The sequence below is a fragment of the Telmatherina bonti genome, assembly GCF_933228915.1.
Source record: "Telmatherina bonti genome assembly, chromosome: 4".
Lineage (NCBI taxonomy): Eukaryota > Metazoa > Chordata > Actinopteri > Atheriniformes > Telmatherinidae > Telmatherina > Telmatherina bonti.
Genome location: NC_136622.1, coordinates 23,234,107 through 23,253,048, shown reverse-complemented (window position 1 = coordinate 23,253,048; position 18,942 = coordinate 23,234,107). Strand labels below are relative to the sequence as shown.

Sequence of the window (18,942 nt, the reverse complement as noted above, 5' to 3'; positions counted from 1 at the left end):
TGACTGTTTCAAGTTTGATATTTCTGCAGATAACTTCTATGTTATCTTCTTTTTATTTGTATCATTTTTTATTTTTCATTCTTTATTTTTTTATCCATCATCACTGATAAATGTTGCTGCCATTAGAGTTAAGATACAGTAACCAAAGATCATCTTTCAGATTATTTCATGGCTCAAAAATGTCCTATTATTAGACACGATATGATGAGGTGTGTGTGTTTCAACCTACAAATTATTTTTGTTTTTAGTTCAACTAAATTCACACATTCCAATACAAGGAAAGAAATGGTTGTGGCATTTATTTTCAGCCTAATGGTTAAGGGAACTGTGAGCTATGCTAATTTGATTAAACTGCTTCAATTTGTTGTACAATGCATTTTCATTTAATATGCAAGTGACACCCAGAAAATGTGTGGGCAATTTAACAAAACTTGAATTTTCGACTGCTTTTAATACAAGAATGTTAAATTTTATTAGAAGGCCTTACATATGTTGTAGTGACAGAAGGAGAATGACAGATGTCTTAGCCAATTGATTTATTGTCATAAACTATTGCTTTTAAATGTTTGACATTACAAACATAGTACAGGGTCTCTTAGAGAATGTAAGATGTTGAATATTTCATGTGATGCAAATTAGTACATCACATTATGACGAGATAAGCCGCCTCTGTTGTCTCATAGGTTTATCAAAAAGAGTTTTGATAAACCTATTAGCATGATCTGTTTTTTTTTTTTATATCAGTAATTGTTTAACAAAAACTGACACAACTGGACAGTTCAACAAAAAACACAGTCTTTGTGAGTTCACTGCTCATGGTGTTTCACATCAAGCAATGAGGGGATTTTTTTGTTAGGGATTTTAATGGTCACTTGCTATGTAAGACACGCTCCCCTCCATTCTCCCCCTGCTCCTCTCTCTCCTTTGGCAGTTGCTCTGCCAGATAGAGGAACAATGTACTCTTTCTTACCTGTTGGAGGGTGTACATTCCATCTCTGCTAAACTAAGTCTCAATCCTGCCTCCAAGCCACCCCTGCTTGAACAGGGCCCTCACTGCAATGCTGGCTCTGAGTCCAGGTGCTCTACATCACACTACTTATATCTTTCGTTTGGGAGTATTTGAAAGGACATTGTTCTTGTACGCTTTGAACTGGATAGAGAAAACCATAATTCTCATTTTTTATCACTTAGTTTTATATGATCATTTTATGTCTACTCTTATTGCACAATTAGAATGAAAATGCTCTCCAGTGTTTTTTGGAAGGATTTATAAACATTTACCTTCTCCACTGTGGACTGACAGAAAGACTGCCATGGTGTATGCCAGACTGATGGTTTGTGGTTTGTCATGTGGGCAAAAGGGAAATTTGGAGGTCAGGGTGCGAGCATGCTTGTAAGGATACAAGAGTGCACAGAAAAAAGAAAAAAATTGTGTGGGTGCTTTACAGGAAGATTGCGTTTGTCTACATGAAGCCATCCCATTTATGCTGGTGGCTGCACGTACAGCCAAACAGATAGAGTTAAATAAGCCATGGAGCAAGAGGCCTTATGCTTTATACCTCTTGTGATCTGTTAAGACAACATAGACTAGTTAACTTGTTTTCATCTCAAGGACTGTGCTTCACATTTTAAGTGTATTTTTCCTCTTTTGAAGATAAAAACAATGTTTTGCAGGTAGGTCAATTTATCTTCCCTATGCTGGTATTTTAATATATCTTACTGGATTTTTAAAAGTTGTACAGTAGGGTTTACATTTGAAGTCTTCATGGCATTTTAGTCAAATAAACTAAGCATATATGAATACATTTATTTGTATTTAGGACCAAAGTAATGAATGATTTTTTTTCATTAAACTTTAGTTTTTAACTTTAATTAATTGGATAATTTTGTTTTATTTTTTTTTCCAAACAAATCTAACTAAAAAATCTAGTTTGGATATCTGTTCTGCATGAGTTTGACTCCTCACTGAATTTTGATTTCTTACTTTTTTGGACTTAAGAAAATCAACACCACGCTTACCCCCCTATATCACACTGTTTGTAAGTGTATATAGAAATGCAAGAAAAGTAAAACCTCAAATTAACTAAAGAGAATAAGTTCAAAAAGGTTTTTGTTTGTTTGCTTGCTTGTTTAAAAAAAAAAAAAAAAATCACAGAGGACGCTAATTTTATAGAAATGATCTTGTCCTTAGATTATGTACATGTTCACTTCATAGATTGAAAAGAAATGGCTCTAGTTATATACAGGTGAACGTTAATAAGTTTTACCACATCTAATCCAGTACACCTGCTGCAGAATATTTGAGACAACGCAAAAGCTTATTTCAAAAAGATAAACTGTACATCTGACACCTGAGTGGGCGTTTAGATTTTTAATAATTCTATTAATTCTACTATAGTACCTAAACGGTATAATTTAACCATCCTGGGCACTACATATAACTTAAAATCATACTATGCATCTTCTGTATTATTGCCTGTGGATGTCCTAAAATGTCACTTGAACATAATAAATATATATATATATATATATATATATATATATATATATATATATATATATATATTTATATATATATATATATACACACACACACAATTTTATCCAAGTTGTAATTCAATATTCAGGGATATAATTTTTGGATTCAAATTTATTTGAAAAAAGTAATTACCCCAACTGAAACACATTATTAATCAATAGGTCAATACAGACCAAATTGTGACTTTAACATTTTCAAAAAAATTCATTTTATTATTTACAAAAATAAAGAAGTTAGGTGAGAGTCAAGCTTCTGAGCTGTTTAACTTAGTTCATATAGCCTGACAATTACTGCAGACTTGTGAGCCAAAAAATTTCCCAAAGCAAGCATCAGTCCGTCTCTCTTTAAAGCATGCTGTTTTCCCGCAGATTGTCTTATCAGGGCTTGGCATAGCTGCACCCTGGAACAGCTGATGGGAGGAGTCATCTCAACTGAACTGAACCTTTTATGTGTTCCAAAAGAACCTTCAAACTGTCACTTTTTTGCACCAGCAGGTCCACAGAAATGTAATTTACTAGAGGTGGTGTGTGTGAAGGAGTACGGTGACGGTTTACCCAAACAGAAGTAATTGGGTTTTTTTGTTGTTGTTGTTGTTTTTATTTTCCCCTAGTGAGCTACCACTTAAACTGCAGATTGTAGTGACATGTAATTCTGTCTCCACCAGACTGACTTTTTGCAGCAAAAGCTTATCCTGAATGTGTTCAACAGCCAACTATGTTCTCCCTTTGAGGAGAATGTGCGAGGTAGGTCCATCTACATAATGGAGAAAACAGAAACCTCAGCACACAATCAAGTTTAATTTTTTTTAAATGCATTATATCTTTAATAACTGAAATTGTTTTGTTTTTTTCCCCAATACAAGGCAGTGCCCTCTCACAGCAGGCTCTGTGGAGGAGTGTCAATGCCAACCAATTACCCTGGAGTCCGGTCTCATGGAGCACCACAGGACACAGAAATGGATGTGGCTTGGCAGGAACTGATGGCCATCACAGAGTTGCAGGTAAATGTAGCATCATAACAACAAGAAAACTTCAGTTATACGGAAGATGAATTCAACTGCCACAACACAACGCAACATTTTAGAATTCAAGAAGTAGTCCATTTTAACTTGCACACAAATGTAAAGCAATAGGAAAGTGAATTTTTTTTTTTAAATGCATGTTCATTTTCTAATTTCTTACATTAACAGAAATCATCTATGATTTTTAGGAGATATCGTTTTTAGTATTTCTTTGTCATGATTATTTAAGGAAGTATGTTAAATTTGATTTCTCTTTTTTGTTTTAAATCTGCGCCTTTTCTGTACAACTTCTGAAGACAAATAGCAGTACTGTTCAACTTTCTAGGTTAAAGCAAAGAAACATAAAATTTGAAGCAAACCAAGATGTATACTTAGCTACACAGCTGAAAAATACCTACACTGCTTTGAGTGATCGATTTCCTCCTATCTTAAATGACAGTGCAGCACTTCCATGCATATCATATTTACATTGCATAAAATGAACATTCATTAGACGTGGATTTCTAAACATTTTACGATAAAACATGACAATATACACTTCATTTTTTACATTAAAACCCTCAAACATGATTACTGAAACTGAAAATGAATTCACTCTTTAAAAATTATTCTTCAAATTACAATTATGAGAACAGGAGAGACAATATGATGTTGATATGTTCTAAAAGAAACTCATAGGAAAGCCACACCAGCAAAGAGGCTACATCAGTTTAATACTAATCTTTCTGCTTCATTTCAGTGTTTTGTTTTTCAGTAACAGGATTTAAAATAATCAGGCAGAAAACTTTACATGAAACTTATTTACAAATAGCAGTTCCAAAAAATTCTTTTACTTAGGATTACAGTGCAATTGTAATTAATACATTGAAGCTGCAAAGATGAGGGGAGAAATGAGTTCCAGCAAAGATCAGTGAATTCTTGGTGCTTCATAATTTAACATTACCAAAAGATATATTTTTTAAGATGATGAAGAAAATCTGTATATTTTTTTTTGTTATTTAAAAGGTTATCTTATTCAGTGTGTTGTAGTGTTGCTGTTTACTTTGTTGTACTTAATTAAACCTATTGCCCTTACTCTTATTTTTCCTCCAAATGTTTGACATTTTTTACTCTAAGGAGAAATTATTTTGATGTGGCATAAAATAAAGAGGAAAATAATTAGGTAAACAACTAAATAAAGCACAAATCAATGAGTATAATCATCATAAGGTGTTGGGATGCTCTTACCCAGCATTCAAGAGGAATTCATCCATCTTTTTGGGATTTTACCTACTCCAGTGTGTAAATTTTCCAATTGGGGGCAAAGCTGGATGCTGCTGCTGCTGGCCCCTTGCACTGTACAATAGCCATCTGTTTCAAAGTGAAACCCAATCACATGTTTGAAAGTCCTTCATAGGCTACAGGTGGCAGGCTGAAGTGGGAGCACATTATGCTCGACAGCAGAAGAAATGGAAATATACAAAATAAAAAATACAGTAATTGTTTTTAGTTTATTTGCTGTTTTTAATAGGATATGCTTCATGCTTTCTGTCTATCACACACAACTTGGTTTTTTTTTTGTTCTAGGAGTTTGAAGTACCAAATGATGGCTCCTTTACGTCTACACAATATCAGACCATGCAACCCATGGCCCCTTCAGGAGAGTATGTGATGTCTCAGCCCCAGTCTGAACCTCTCCCTGCTGCTTGTGAACTGAGCACTGCTGAAACTTACGAAGGATCTTACACTGAAGAGGTGACTGCCTGTCATTGTCTGGGCAACACACAGTCAATGTATGGAAATCAAGTGTCTCAGCTGAGTCAGAGAATAGTCCCAGTCTCTTCTCACACTCAGCCATCTCTCATGAACATGTCAGGTACCGGTTTAGGGCACAGGAGGACAAATAGCTCTCTGACTCAAGGCTTAAGTCGGCACATGCTGTGGACTACACTTAGTCAAGGCGTTCAGGCACGTTCTACTGATGATCTAGAATCAGACTCTGGTTTGTCTTTGGGATCCAGCCCCCCTTTGGCTTCCCCAGACAATCCCGTTAGTTGTACACCAGGTTACCATAATGTTGACATAGGTATGGCATATAGTGATGGGGAAGCAGACAGCACAACTGAGCATGCCATGAGGGGACACATCTATTATTCCATGGACTATCAGAATCAAACTCACTCATATTTACAGTCAAGTGCACATACATCTTACTTTTCACCTCAACCCAGTTTCTCTCACTCACAGTCTTGTGCTTTGACACCTCAGTCAGTAAAACAAGGTCCAGTGGATGTGTGCAACAACGCTGTCTTGACCTGCAGAGGGAGCTCACAGTACATTTATTCAAAGCCCCAAGGAACTGCCACCCCTACTCCACTGAGCAGAGATGAGAGACGGGCCAAGGCTTTGAAAATCCCCTTCCCTATGGATAAGATAATCAATCTACCTGTGGATGACTTCAATGAGCTGCTTACACAGTACACCCTGACAGATACTCAACTTGCATTGGTCAGAGATATCAGACGGAGAGGGAAAAACAAGGTGGCAGCTCAGAACTGCAGGAAGAGGAAGCTGGAGAGCATACTTCACCTTGAAAGAGAACTGAACCAGCTGCAGGCCCAAAGGGAACACCTGGCACAGGAACGGCTAGAGTTCCAGCGCAGCTTGGCTTTTATCAAATGTCGCTTTGCAGAACTCTATGCAGAGGTGTTTTCTCACTTGCGGGATGAAGATGGACAGCCTTATGCAATAGATGACTATTCTCTTCAACAGACACCTGATGGTAAAATTTATCTGGTTCCTCATACGATGGAAGAGCAAGAGATTGGTTTTTAAAAAAACGACAGTTTTTCCAGTATCAGTGTGTTACATATTGTGCCATCTTAAATATTTTTGTGTACTTTGATTAGTTGGTTATAACTCAACCCTTGTATATAACATTCCATAAATGTAACAAACACTTGAAGCTCCATCAACTGAAAGACACTTTTGTATAAAAATTACTTTATTAAAAAGTCATTCAGAAAAAATTAAACTGCACTGCAGTCTTCAGTTTAAAATGCTCCGTTAGCAATGGTGTTCAAACCTGTGGAAAACGACAATTTTAATATCAAATAATCAAAATAAAGTGTCCAATAAAAATTGCAAGTTTTGCTTTGTACCTGACTGAACCATTGTCACAGAAATGAAGTCAGATTGTGGAGACCATTTTGTAATTTCCTGCAAAGCAGAAAGAAAACACAAGTCAAGAAAAAAAAAAAAACTTTACCCATGTGAATTTGTAATCATTGCATGCAATATATGTTGGACCTCCTAAGCACAATTACAGAGGTCAATTTTACCGTCCAAATAGGAGCAAATCAAATCTGTTATTGTTATGCCATTACTGGGCTACACAACTCACTACCAACTAGTAGGTAAAAGCAAGATAAACCATCAGTAGTTGAGAAGTCTGGTCTTACCTACAGACAGCATTTAAGTCTTTTCGTAGCTGCTGCCTGCTAGAATCAGGCCTCTGTTCTCACTCTCCCCTGCTTCAATGATCCTGGCGATGGTTTTGCTACTTCTCTCCCTCAGCTTGCTCCATGGCTAGCCTCAAAGACTTTGCATGTAAGCTAGCATCCTCCAGTTGAGCTTTGTAGAAATCAGGGTAGCGTCTGTACCATGTGATGGGCTCTTTATGAAGATAGCATTTGTGCACCACTTCACACAAGTTTTGTGGACCTAGAAAATTGGCCTTCCCAGATTCTCCAGGTTGTTTAATAAAGGTGACTCTTATTCCCCACTTTGCAAGGCATGTAAGAGTAAACCCTCCCTTGCCCAGACCACTAAAGAGGCTAACGAGACTTTTTTTTAAAAAAAAGAAAACTGAAAGGTGGTTTATTTCAGATTGATTTGATGCAGTTACAAATAAAAACCAGACTTAAAGATAAACATAAAACCCTCATTGGAATGCTTGCTTTCCAGAAACACATTTGAAAGAAAAACATTTGACAGAAAGTTTAAATGAAGGCCCTCCATGATTTATCTACAGTACATCTCTTCTTGTAGCAGCTGTAACCTGCCACAACTGTTTGGCTGAGCAGATTTAGGAGGTAAACCTGCAGCTGCCCTGTCACTTCGCTTGCTCTCCTCTCCTTGCTCCTAAGTACTCAGTCCTGTTGAACAATATGGAACAACATTGTTAACTGTGCACTGACTTTATATGACCTGACATCCAGAGTGAATTTGTTTAATGATATCTACACTTAATGATTCCTAACAATGACAAACTGGTTTTCAAAACACGAGATATCTGATCAGGCACGCCTGTAGATGCTTACCGTAGATCTCAAAATCGTCCTGGACGGCCATAGCCACCAGGATTGTTGGAGCCACCTCCATAGCCACCTGAAAAGAGAATAAATTAATTTACTCATTCCTTAAAAATTGCCAGTAAACCTTATTTGTCTCCAAGTAACCTACCAAAGTTCCTGCCGCCACCGCCGCCACCACCACCAAAGTTGTTCTTCATTGGGCCAAAGTTGGAAGCCTGGGGGTCATAGTGGCCCATGTTGTTGTAGCTATTGCCACCACTGCCGCCGCCGCCGCCGCCACCACCACCACAATTGCCTAGAATGAGGAAATGTGTCAGAGTAGCCCTGATTTAAATACAAAAACAAATTAGAGCAAGTAATTTGTTTTTACCATATCCATTGCTGTCATAACCGTTTCCTCCATAACCACCGCCGCTGCCTCCACCACCACCACCACCACCACCCTGGTTGTAACCCTGGTTATATCCACGATTTCCACCATTGTTATATCCACCAGGACCACCGGGGCCACCACTGTAGCCTACAAAGAAAGGAAAAAAAGCTGTCAGTCCACGACCAAATCAAAAATATTTTCTAATAAGCTAAAGGCACAACAAAGTGTGGACTTACCGCCATCTCCTCCATTGCAATTGTAAGGACCATCTCCATACCTACCCCTGCCACCTGATAAGTAGTAAAACAGTAAGCAAAGTTCCTAAAAAAAAAAAATCGATTAAATCAGACAACCTGAACAGGTCATACCTTGGTTAAAGCTTCTGTCATAATCATATGGTCTTCCCCCACTGTTGCGACCACCTCTCATCCCCATTCCTGCAGTCTGCATTTCCTGTTTGGTGAGGGCTTTCCTCACTTCACAGTTGTGAGAATTGATTGTGTGGTATTTCTGGACTGCAAAATAAGAGAAAAGGTGATTTAAGTAAATAACACCGTTTGGTTAAGCGGTTCAGAAAATGAATGAATGAATGACAACACTGTTTACAAATTCTATCAAGATTAGTACTTACTGACAATCCTATCGACTGAATCATGGTCATCAAAAGTTACAAAAGCAAAGCCCCTCTTCTTTCCAGTGTTACGATCAGTCATGATGTCAATGACCTCAATCTTCCCAAACTGCCCAAAGTAATCCCTTAGATGTGATTCTTCTGTATCTTCTTTAATGCCACCAACAAAGATCTTCTTCACAGTTATATGGGCGCCTGGGCGATTGGAGTCCTAGGAATCAGACACACTTGTTTCACTATTGTTATGATATGTAAATTGTTATTTCAATCTTTATATAGAAGTTATTAAAACACTTAATTTCAAATGGTATTAGACAAGTTATTTACTATACCTCTCGAGACACTGCACGTTTAGGCTCTACAACCCTCCCATCCACCTTGTGAGGGCGTGCAGACATAGCAGCATCAACTTCCTGTACTGATGAGTATGTCACAAAGCCAAAACCCCTGGATCTCTTGCTGTTGGGATCTCTCATGACCTAGAATTAAGTATGAATAATTCACTGCAAATTCACATCAAATATTACACCAACTTTAAAATGGTTATCAAATTATTAAAACGCCATTAATATAACTTAAAATGACCATACCACGCAATCTGTGAGGGTCCCCCATTGTTCAAAATGAGCACGCAAGCTTTCGTCTGTTGTCTCGAAGCTCAGGCCTCCAATGAACAGCTTGCGGAGCTGCTCTGGCTCACGTGGGACCTAAAATCAGCCCAAGATGGACAAGCGTAACAATAGCAGATCAAAACAAGCCTACAGTAACTCACCCTGAAGGGCCAGATTGACAGAAACGAAAACAGTTTTAAATTGTCTATTCTGCGTCATACATCATATATCAGGGAAGGGAGGAGAAAGACTTCGCCGCCATTAATGTAAGCTCGCCAGTTAAGACCATATACACGACTCCATATAAAAACATTTAAACGGTTTGACCATAGTTACACATCGATAAATAAAAATCAGTAAATGATAAACAATGATAGATGTTGAGAGACATTGTCGAGTGCCATAAACAGATGCATATTAGAACAAAAGGCCACGAGGCCCAGTTGCTATAAAATGGCGGCTTTACAATGAGGATTTCTGTGCAGCTGCGACAACAACGCACACCAAGTTAAACGAATGCAGGAATTAGTAGTTTACCATTTTAAACCGTTTTAGCGTTGAATATTTCAATCTATATAACTAACCTCAGAGCAATACTTACATCTTTAGACATCTTTGCAGATGGATCCTTGAAGACTCCTTGCGTAACAACCAAAGAGCAGAGATCTGCGTCAGCCGAGACCAGACTGCGACTCAACAGTATATTAAATAAGGAGGGACACGCCTTTCCACGCAGTAATTGGTCAGTAGTTCCCGCTACAGTCTAACGTCAAAAATAGTGGATTCTTGATTGGTGTAAACTCCATCAATCACTAAGAATGACCAATCACTTAGTAGAAAACGTACACGTAAACGCTTTGAATAAAAAAATAAAAAATAAAAAAAGATGATAATTTTATTGTGTGATTAGAATTTTTCATGAATAGAAATTTAATCAAGGCTCCACAAAATAAAAAAAACAAAGAAACAACTTTCAAGATACACAAAGGTTTAGTTTTTCAGAGTGAAACCATAACACCAATATCTGTTTTTATTTTACCAGTTGTGCTTCATTTATTGATCATCTTGAATTTTGAGTTTGTGGTGAAGTCTGGAAACAAAAAGAAAAAGGTCAGATTAATCACCTTTGGGCCTACAGTCTGCCTCAACACATAAAAGCAAGGATCCTAAATCCGGGTCCTCGAGGTCCGGTGTTCTGCAGGCTTTCCAAAAGTGTCCCTGCTGCAACACACCTGACCAGGAATATATATATATATATATATATATATATATATATATATATATATATATATATATATATATATATATATATATATATATATATATATATATATATATATATATATATATATATATATATATATATGTAGCATGTATGTATGTAGCATGTATGTATATATATGTAGCATGTATGTATGTAGCACGAAAAAGCCGGACTAAGTAACAACCAAATAGCCTTGATACTTTCCAGCTAAGGCCGATAGCGTACAATTATTATAGGTCAAACTAGGGGAGAAAAGGCCATAACAAAGTGAAGACAATTTTACCACAATATCTGCATCGTAGCTCAAGATACAAACAACTCATAATCTGCAATTCATTATTCCTCTCTTGTATCTGGTTAGATCGAGGCATTTTGGTCCACTTTGTAATAGTTTGGGATACTGGATAAAGGGCATTGTCTCATATGGAATCGATATTTAATTGTGCGTTTCCTTTAGAGAGGCACCATGTTTCCGTATATAAAATATTGCAGATATTAATGTTCATTGCAACGCATAGCTCGTAACACTGAGCTAAAATCACAGTAAAAAAAAACATGTTTGCAAACCAAATCTGTGGGTTATCAGCTGACCAGAGGGGCGGGTACATTTATTGTGCGCCTTTAACGCGCGCTTTTTGCGCACATTACCTTTATGTGATTTAAGCTAAATGCTAAGGTAGCCTCAGCGTTGGCCTCAAACACAGCAAGTACTCAAGAGACGAGACTTGTCCTCGCGGTTAACGATTGAGAGCCATCGGTCTATACACCCATAGGGTAAGAGCGGTTTAGTTTATGCGTTTTATTCATGTTGGTGTAAATACCAATAGTAGTTTGGAATCTAAAGTTAGCTGGTTTGCTTTAGCATTAGCTTGTTGGCTACCCGCTTTAGCAAGTTTGCTTATGACTAGCACAATACAAAACCATATCTTCATTGCTGTGTGCACTTCAGACGTATTTGGATAAAAATGAATGGTTTATAGTAATTTTGGGTCAACTTTTATTTAGGGATTTGAAATGGCTTGGTGAGTTTGAGTATTTTTATTGTTTCACCGACCATGTAGCAGATTGCATTGACGACAATGCAGTGATGTCTTTCCTTGAAACATATGATAGCCACGTTGCTAATGCAGGTTTTGGTTTTTTGAGGATAGAGACCAGCAACTGGTGCCGTTTTTAAGTTAACTACGTATAGCTAAATGCATGATCAGTATGGGTGTCGATATGAGAGTATGTGCTTGTCCGTAGTGGTCTAGTAATAATCGCAATTTATTTTAATGTTTGCCTTTGTCGTTCCCTTTTCAACAGGGAAGTACCATCGGCCTGTGACAGCGTGTTGTTAATCACCAAAGTTTGCTATGGGCAAAAAATCTCGCGAAGAGGAGTCCTCATCCTCTGATGAAGAAGAATATGTTGTGGAAAAGGTGTTGGACCGGAGAGTGGTAAAAGGCAGGGTGGAATTCTTTCTGAAGTGGAAAGGATACTCTGAGTAAGTAGAAGCTGAGAGTCTTGGGCCTGAACACTTATATTCTAGAAATTGAATCTGTTCACATTGAAGTCATTAAAGATCAGGAAGATGGCATTGTAATGAACATTGTTTGTTGAGGTAGTGTGTGAACTAAAGTTTGGCATAATAACATGCTTGGTTTTTGTTTAGTGTAATATTTAAAGCTATTTGAATGCATGAGAACAATCATTTTTCCTTGTGTGATCACTTTTCAGTAAGCACAACACATGGGAGCCAGAGAAGAATCTAGACTGCCCTGAACTTATTGCAGAATTCATGAAGACCTACAAGAAAAGTAGTAGTGGAAGCACTACACCTAGCAGTGGTGGCAGCAAATCAAACACAGCCTCATCTGGACGCTCCAAAGAGTCCAGTAGCTCTAAGAAGAGGGACTCAGATGATGATGAGGAGGGTGCAAGTAAGCCTAAAAAGAAGAAAGAAGTAAGTAGTATGTAGGAGCTGTGAGAAAAATGCAGTGTGCTTTTAAATGCAAGTTATTTAGAATAACTGATTGACTGATCAACAGTATATTATTGTTTTGTGTATATATGTGTATGTACACAAAATAATATCACCTTAGATGAGGTGTGTGTTTATTTTATTTATATATATATATATATATATATATATATATATATATATATATATATATAATTATAATTATGATAATGTATATATAATAATTTGCACCTCATCTAAGGTGAAATTATTTTGCTTTGAAATATGGTGTGTAAAAGCACAGGTAATAAATAGGCACATTTGGCAGGATGGGTGTATTGCTTAAAATGGACAAATGGTAACTAGTTACCGTATGTATATATGTATATGTTTATGACATGAAAATGTCTCTACATGTCAGGTTGAAGTTTGTAATTGCAGAGGCTGTTTTGTGTGAATTCAGGAAAAAAACCTGGCATATATATATATATATATATATATATATATATATATATATGTATATATATATATATATATATATATATATGTATATATATATATATATGTGTGTGTGTATATATGTATATGTATGTCTTTTCCTTTTTGTTTGTTTGTTTGCTCAGGAGGAAATTCTTGTTGCACGTGGCTTTGAGAGAGGACTTGAGCCAGAGAAGATCATTGGAGCAACAGATTCATGTGGTGAACTAATGTTCCTTATGAAATGGTACGTTTTAGTCTCAGTGATGATGTTTGCATGAATATGACAGTTTATAACTCTTATTTGTCTCGTGGCATTGTTGTCCCTCTGATTTCTGGGTGTTAACCTTTTTAATCTTGTGCACCATTAACTTTCTGTTCTACCAGTGGAATCGTACAATTCTTAAGAAGTCCCAACTCCTGGGTTTTAACAAGTAATGGTTGTATAATAGCTTAGATTTTTATTTACAGAACTGTGATATCCAGAGTTTAATTATGTGATTATCAAAATAAAGGTAAATATTAGATCATAAACAGACGGTGATTCTAAAATTGACAGCATGGCTTTGACTCACCAGTAGCAATTATCTTTTTTATTTAGCTATGCTTTATATTCTGAACCAGTAAAAGCATTATGATTTTGCCTCACCTGTTTTTGACATTATGTTGCATAGATTAGCAGTGCAAAAACTATATATACTCATGCAACGTTTCATGCAGTACACTCCTTTTTTTTTTTTTTTTTGTGGCTGTAGTTTAAAACACATTTGTTTTTTGTGTGTGTGTGTGTTTTTGTTTTTCGTTCATCATTGCACAAACTCTTGTACCATGTAGTGCTTTGATAATTAATGGAAAAGTTCATAATGATTTGCAGGAACTATATAGTTGGTTCTGGATTAATGAACTTTGAAACACAAACTATGCCTACCTTTTGAAGTGGAAAAATGGAAAGGATTCTGAGGTACTTTTTTTTAAAAAACCCAGTTGCACAGGAGTTGCCAGGAAATATCCCACCTTCTCTTGGTCTGGTTTGCTTTCACTCTGCAATTGAACTGTGCAAAGCCCCCTAGACAACCAGAGACCTATGAAATTAAGTCATGGAATAGTTGGAAGATAGCACAGAATCAGCATTTAAAACAGAATTGAAATATAAAAGGAGAATATCACAGAACAGAGCAACAACTTGTACAATTTTTTTGTTTTCCCCCTGGAATAAAGAGCACTCCACTGTTCACATCACAGATGTTGCTGGTTCAGGCTTCAGCTGGGGCAAGATACAAATAGTGGCCATGCGAAAAATGTTAAACATTTTCTCAAATAATTAAAAAACAAAAACAAACGTCAAATACGTTGTTTTGTTTGTTTGTTTGTTTTTTTTTTTTGTTGGTTTTTTTTTTTTTTTTTTGGGAAAAAAATATTTTATATGGCTCTAAACAACTTCACATAGTTTGAACAACTCACTAGGAGTGATATACCCCAAAACGGCTGACCAAACAGAATAAGAAAATCTGGCTCACTTGTCTAGAACTGAAAATGCAAGTAAATAATGTAATGTAATGGCATGAAATTGATACAGTCTTGGGGTTTCTATTTTTACTTTGGTCATCACAGCTAATATGATTTTAATCAGAATCTATTCACAATGATCAGCAGGATATGCAGCAAGTTACCCAGCATGTTGTGCTGTGATGTGCCCTGCATCACTTTCTTCGTTTACTGGATGGTTTGCTTGCTTTCAAGCTACAAACAAGGCACAGGGTTCAATTGCAACAAACCACGACCCCTGGTTTCAAAGCTAACGAGTTTTTTTTTGTGTTTTTTGTTTACACCAAAAGTGCAGCTGCATGTTCACACTATTGTGCACAAACTACACTATCCCTATAAGCAAACTAGGGTTTGTGTAAAGCAGGCCAAATGTTCTCAATGTGAATGCACCCTTAAATTATCCCTCTCACCCTTTTCTATTATGTATTTCTCCATAAACCTATTAGGCTGCCACTAAATTGCCAGATGCAGTACAACCTATTGAAAAGTATACAATAAAGGCAATTTTACTTTGTGTATTTTAGTTTAGTCTCTAGTGTGGTGTTGTATTGTAAATCTTATGCAGAGAAGTGCAGAAGATACAGTATTTGAATTATCTTTTGCAGGAAAGATTCCGATGAGGCAGATCTCGTGCTTGCCAAGGAGGCTAATCATAAGTGCCCTCAGATTGTCATAGCCTTCTACGAGGAACGCCTCACCTGGCACGAAGACAGTGACAAGAAGGAGAAGGATGCAGTCAGCGCGTGAGTGCATCACCTCAGGAGGAAACCTCCACTGCAGGGAAAATCTTGAGTCAGACTTTTTTCCTTTTTTTTTTTTTTTTTTTTCTTCTCCCCCTACATACACACAAAACTCATCCCTCACTTCTACCATGTCGAAAAATGACACAACAGTGGATGTGGTTGTTTGTGTGGTGTGTTTTGTTTTTTTTTGTTTGTTTTTTTTCCTCTTCTTTTTCCATTTATGCCCTATTGGAATGCAATTGTCCAGACTGCTGAGAAGGATCCATCAAACAAAGCTGTAGTGGCCATGGATGATATGCTACTGGGGAAAGTTTCTACTGGTTTGTCTTTGTATTATTGACCTTTTTAAAATTTTAACATGCATATTTTAGTGCTTACAGGATATGAATAAATCAGAAAGAAATTTCATGAAATGAGAACAGTTCTGTTACGTTAAAATCAGAGTGTTAAGTAAGATTTTTTTTTTTTTTTTTTTAAACAAAGCTGTATTTACTGTTAGATTCTCATCCGAAAGTCATTATGAACGTTTCATCTCTTTTCTACTCAAAAGCAGAGGTTAAGGCCACAGTGTTGATATCCAGGAAGCAACGACCACAACATTTTCCTGACTGCATAATCACTTCCTTTAAAAAGAAAAAAAAAAAAAAACAACTTTTTATCTTGTAGATTTTTTCCGCCTTCACTTTGTCAAGTCTGTCAATAACTGTAAAGTTTGAAATCTTACAGAAAACAAGATGGCTATTCATTATGTAGTGATATCCTTGTGTGTTTTTTGTTTTTGCTTTTTTTTGTGTGTAACGCTTGTTTCAAACTTTTATGAATGTGATGTTTTTAATTTCTTTACACCAGTTAAAGGAAAGGACAATAAAATATGCTTTGCTCAGCTTTGTACTTTTTCATTTTGACTGAAGTGTTTGAAGTAGTAGTTATCTTTGTTATGGGTTGGACAATCTCCACTGGATCAGCATGAGATGAAGCCAGCATTCACAGCAGTTATCTGGGCCTGCCACCTTGTGGTGGCAAATACTAAACCACCTTGACTGTAACTAATTTCATGAAAACCCTGCAGTTTTAGATATCATTTGTTGGTGAGTAAACTAACTTTGTGAAACAAGCCATCAAAAAGAAAAATCTTGCATGCCAGATAATTTGTTCTCCAATATTAATGTTTCAAGCCTTTTTTTTTTTAATTAGGTCATCTTTTGTGGTTTAATTCTGAACTTCTGGGACTTGAAAAGCTGCAGCCAATTTTTAAATGTATAATAAATGTTGGTTTTGTATTTTAATCTGTTGTGCTCCAGCATGTACTATTTGGACCAAAACTTCAGTGTACACAGACTGACTTTTGCAGCATTTCAATCTGCGGGGTGGCAACAGCAGCTTTTTAACGAAGGCTATTCTTCTTTTCTTAGACGCATACAGTCCAGAAAGAGCGCTCATTGGTTTCAGTTATAATTTTGGTGTCATTTTCTTTAAATAAAGATGCTTTGTCCAATATTTTTGCCAGTGCTGAATTTTAAGAAAAATTAGAATTTCTTGTGTGAAAGAAATGTTGCAAGTATATGTACAGTAGTACCCTTTAATAAACATTTTCAATGTTCAAGTTGTAAGTTTGCTTTTGTTTTACAGTGTGACAATATTTTACACAAAGCAAAGTCTTAAATTGACATAAGCCACTGAAAAAAAAAAAAATGTACAAGAAGTTTAATAGAATACACTGCTTCACTTGAATAGTTGGGCTGACAGGAAGTAAAAATTAATATGGACCAAAGGAAATATTCAATGTGAAGTATGTTAACCATGATATTAAGTAAAGATTTTTTAGTTTATGTAAATCGTTTGAAGAGTATTGACTGCTATTATCCAGCAGATGGTGCTGTCAATTCATAGCACCTAAGAAGGAGTATCCATTTTTAAGCCTGCCTAGTACCATGCCCAAAGGTAATGTGATTTCTCATTAAAATCATATATTTGAGTTCTGCTTTACTTGCATAACTTTGATGAAAAAGGATTAGTATTTTGTTAAGTACCTCACACATAAAATGCCTATATTTAGAATAAATTGAGAGTTTTTTTTAAGCCACAACAAATGACAATAATGGCCTTTTTCTTTGGTTTTACTTTAAAATGGTCATTAATTTATGGACACGAGAAAAGACATATGGAGGGTCAGTTAGAAATGCTGGATGTGAATAAGCAGGTCGCTATGGTAGCTTGTTCCAGGGAAGCAGAGTCAATAATGGAGTGTTGCAAAAAATATCAATAAATGACAGCACCAGACCAGGAGTAGCAAATGCCATACAAAGAAATATATTGCTATAAATAAAAGGGGAATTGATTTATTCTCTACATTAAAATATAAAAACAGAAAAAGCCAACTGAACTTGACAAAAAGGAAAAAAGAAAAAAAAAAAAATCCAATATACATTTAAATCTGCCCATCATTTAAAAAGAAGCACTTTTGATGTGATTTAAAAGAGATATGAACATTTTATTGATAATTTCAGTCTGTTGTGACAGCCTCATGTAAGAACACTGAGGGCTCCATAAGGGCTGAGTTTTGTCTCTCACAACCATCTTTTTCTTTCTGTCTTTTATAGCAATTCTCTTTGACATGCACATGCACACACATCTACACAGTGCTGCCGGGCTATGTCAAAAGTGATGGAATTTTTCCTTGCAAAAAGGCTTTTACACTCCAAATGGAATGCAAAGGTCACTAGTAAATATCCAGCCCCTGGGACCATTAAGCTGGGCAAAGGGAGAGAGAGCAGCAGTGTTTTTATGAAGCCTGGAGCTGTCTGCTAACAAACCCGGGCCAAAGGGTTTGTTTGGGAGAGCCACTGTGGCACTCATGGGATTTCTGCCAGTAACATGCGTTGCAAATACAGATGCAGATGTACTTCTGGTATTTGATTTATAGAAATATAGAATAAAACACGAATGACCCTAAAATCTAGATTAGTGAAATCAGATTTGGGTCTTGTGATGGTACTTAAGATGTCCTTTACATGAGGTAGGATCACATGTGCGCCTAAATGATATTAGCTTTTTAGCACACGCTCAAAGGTTTTTGATATTGCATGGAATCTTAATGTTTTCTTTATGCACCTTTAAATTTAATATTTTATTTTTATATTTTTGTTTTTTAGTGATATGTGTCATGAATAGTGTGTTGTAATTATGTTTATTCATTTATCCTCCACAGCCTTTCTGCACTTCAAACATACCCTTACCAGTAATATTAGTGCAAATGAGTTCCACAGGGTATTGCCCACAGCAGAGGTGAGTCGTCTTGCAGCACATTATACCAAATGAGTGCCGGGGGAGCTACTGTGCAGCTGTGGGGAGGGAAAAGACTGCCGCAGTGGGTCTAATCAGAGTTACAGCATGCTCAAGAATACCACGACAACAACAAACAAATAAATATGTGCTCATAGTTATGACACAAATGCAAGGCACAGAGCCCAATTTTTTTTTTACAAACTTCATTTAGTATAA

The 18,942-nt window shown here is 36.4% G+C and overlaps 3 protein-coding genes across 3 annotated transcripts; 2 read left to right on the top strand and 1 right to left on the bottom strand.

Annotated features, from left to right (window-relative positions):
• Positions 1–3,234: 3,234 nt before the first annotated feature.
• Positions 3,235–6,374, top strand: nfe2 (nuclear factor, erythroid 2; the record flags this gene model as incomplete). The annotated part of the gene is made up of 3 exons (XM_079238506.1): positions 3,235–3,282; positions 3,402–3,539; positions 5,127–6,374. 3 exons carry the CDS (start codon positions 3,235–3,237, stop codon positions 6,372–6,374), a joined length of 1,434 nt encoding a protein of 477 aa, XP_079094632.1.
• A 1,028-nt stretch (positions 6,375–7,402) lies between these two features.
• Positions 7,403–10,163, bottom strand: LOC306755194 (heterogeneous nuclear ribonucleoprotein A1-like). The gene is made up of 10 exons (XM_079239491.1): positions 10,072–10,163; positions 9,450–9,566; positions 9,192–9,338; positions 8,860–9,070; positions 8,597–8,743; positions 8,465–8,518; positions 8,226–8,375; positions 8,004–8,150; positions 7,862–7,928; positions 7,403–7,696 (listed from the first exon to the last, which is right to left on the bottom strand). The coding sequence occupies exons 1-9, from the start codon at positions 10,081–10,083 to the stop codon at positions 7,870–7,872; spliced, it is 1,044 nt and encodes a 347-aa protein (XP_079095617.1). The 5' UTR covers positions 10,084–10,163; the 3' UTR covers positions 7,403–7,696; positions 7,862–7,869.
• Positions 10,164–11,372: 1,209 nt separating this feature from the next.
• On the top strand, positions 11,373–17,038 carry cbx5 (chromobox homolog 5 (HP1 alpha homolog, Drosophila)). Its single transcript, XM_079239695.1, has 5 exons — positions 11,373–11,508; positions 12,040–12,220; positions 12,454–12,679; positions 13,300–13,400; positions 15,304–17,038. The coding sequence occupies exons 2-5, from the start codon at positions 12,090–12,092 to the stop codon at positions 15,443–15,445; spliced, it is 600 nt and encodes a 199-aa protein (XP_079095821.1). The 5' UTR covers positions 11,373–11,508; positions 12,040–12,089; the 3' UTR covers positions 15,446–17,038.
• The last annotated feature ends 1,904 nt before the right edge of the window (positions 17,039–18,942 follow it).

Coding starts and splice junctions, on each gene's coding strand:
- LOC306755194 (XM_079239491.1), bottom strand. Junction 8,151..8,225: donor TTATGACAGCAATGGATATG/GTAAAAACAAAT, acceptor TCCTCATTCTAG/GCAATTGTGGTGGTGGTGGC. Junction 7,929..8,003: donor CGGTGGCGGCAGGAACTTTG/GTAGGTTACTTG, acceptor TTCTCTTTTCAG/GTGGCTATGGAGGTGGCTCC.
- cbx5 (XM_079239695.1), top strand. CDS start 12,090: ATGGGCAAAAAATCTCGCGAAGAGGAGTCCTCATCCTCTGATGAAGAA. Junction 12,680..13,299: donor AGCCTAAAAAGAAGAAAGAA/GTAAGTAGTATG, acceptor TTGTTTGCTCAG/GAGGAAATTCTTGTTGCACG. Junction 13,401..15,303: donor CTAATGTTCCTTATGAAATG/GTACGTTTTAGT, acceptor TATCTTTTGCAG/GAAAGATTCCGATGAGGCAG.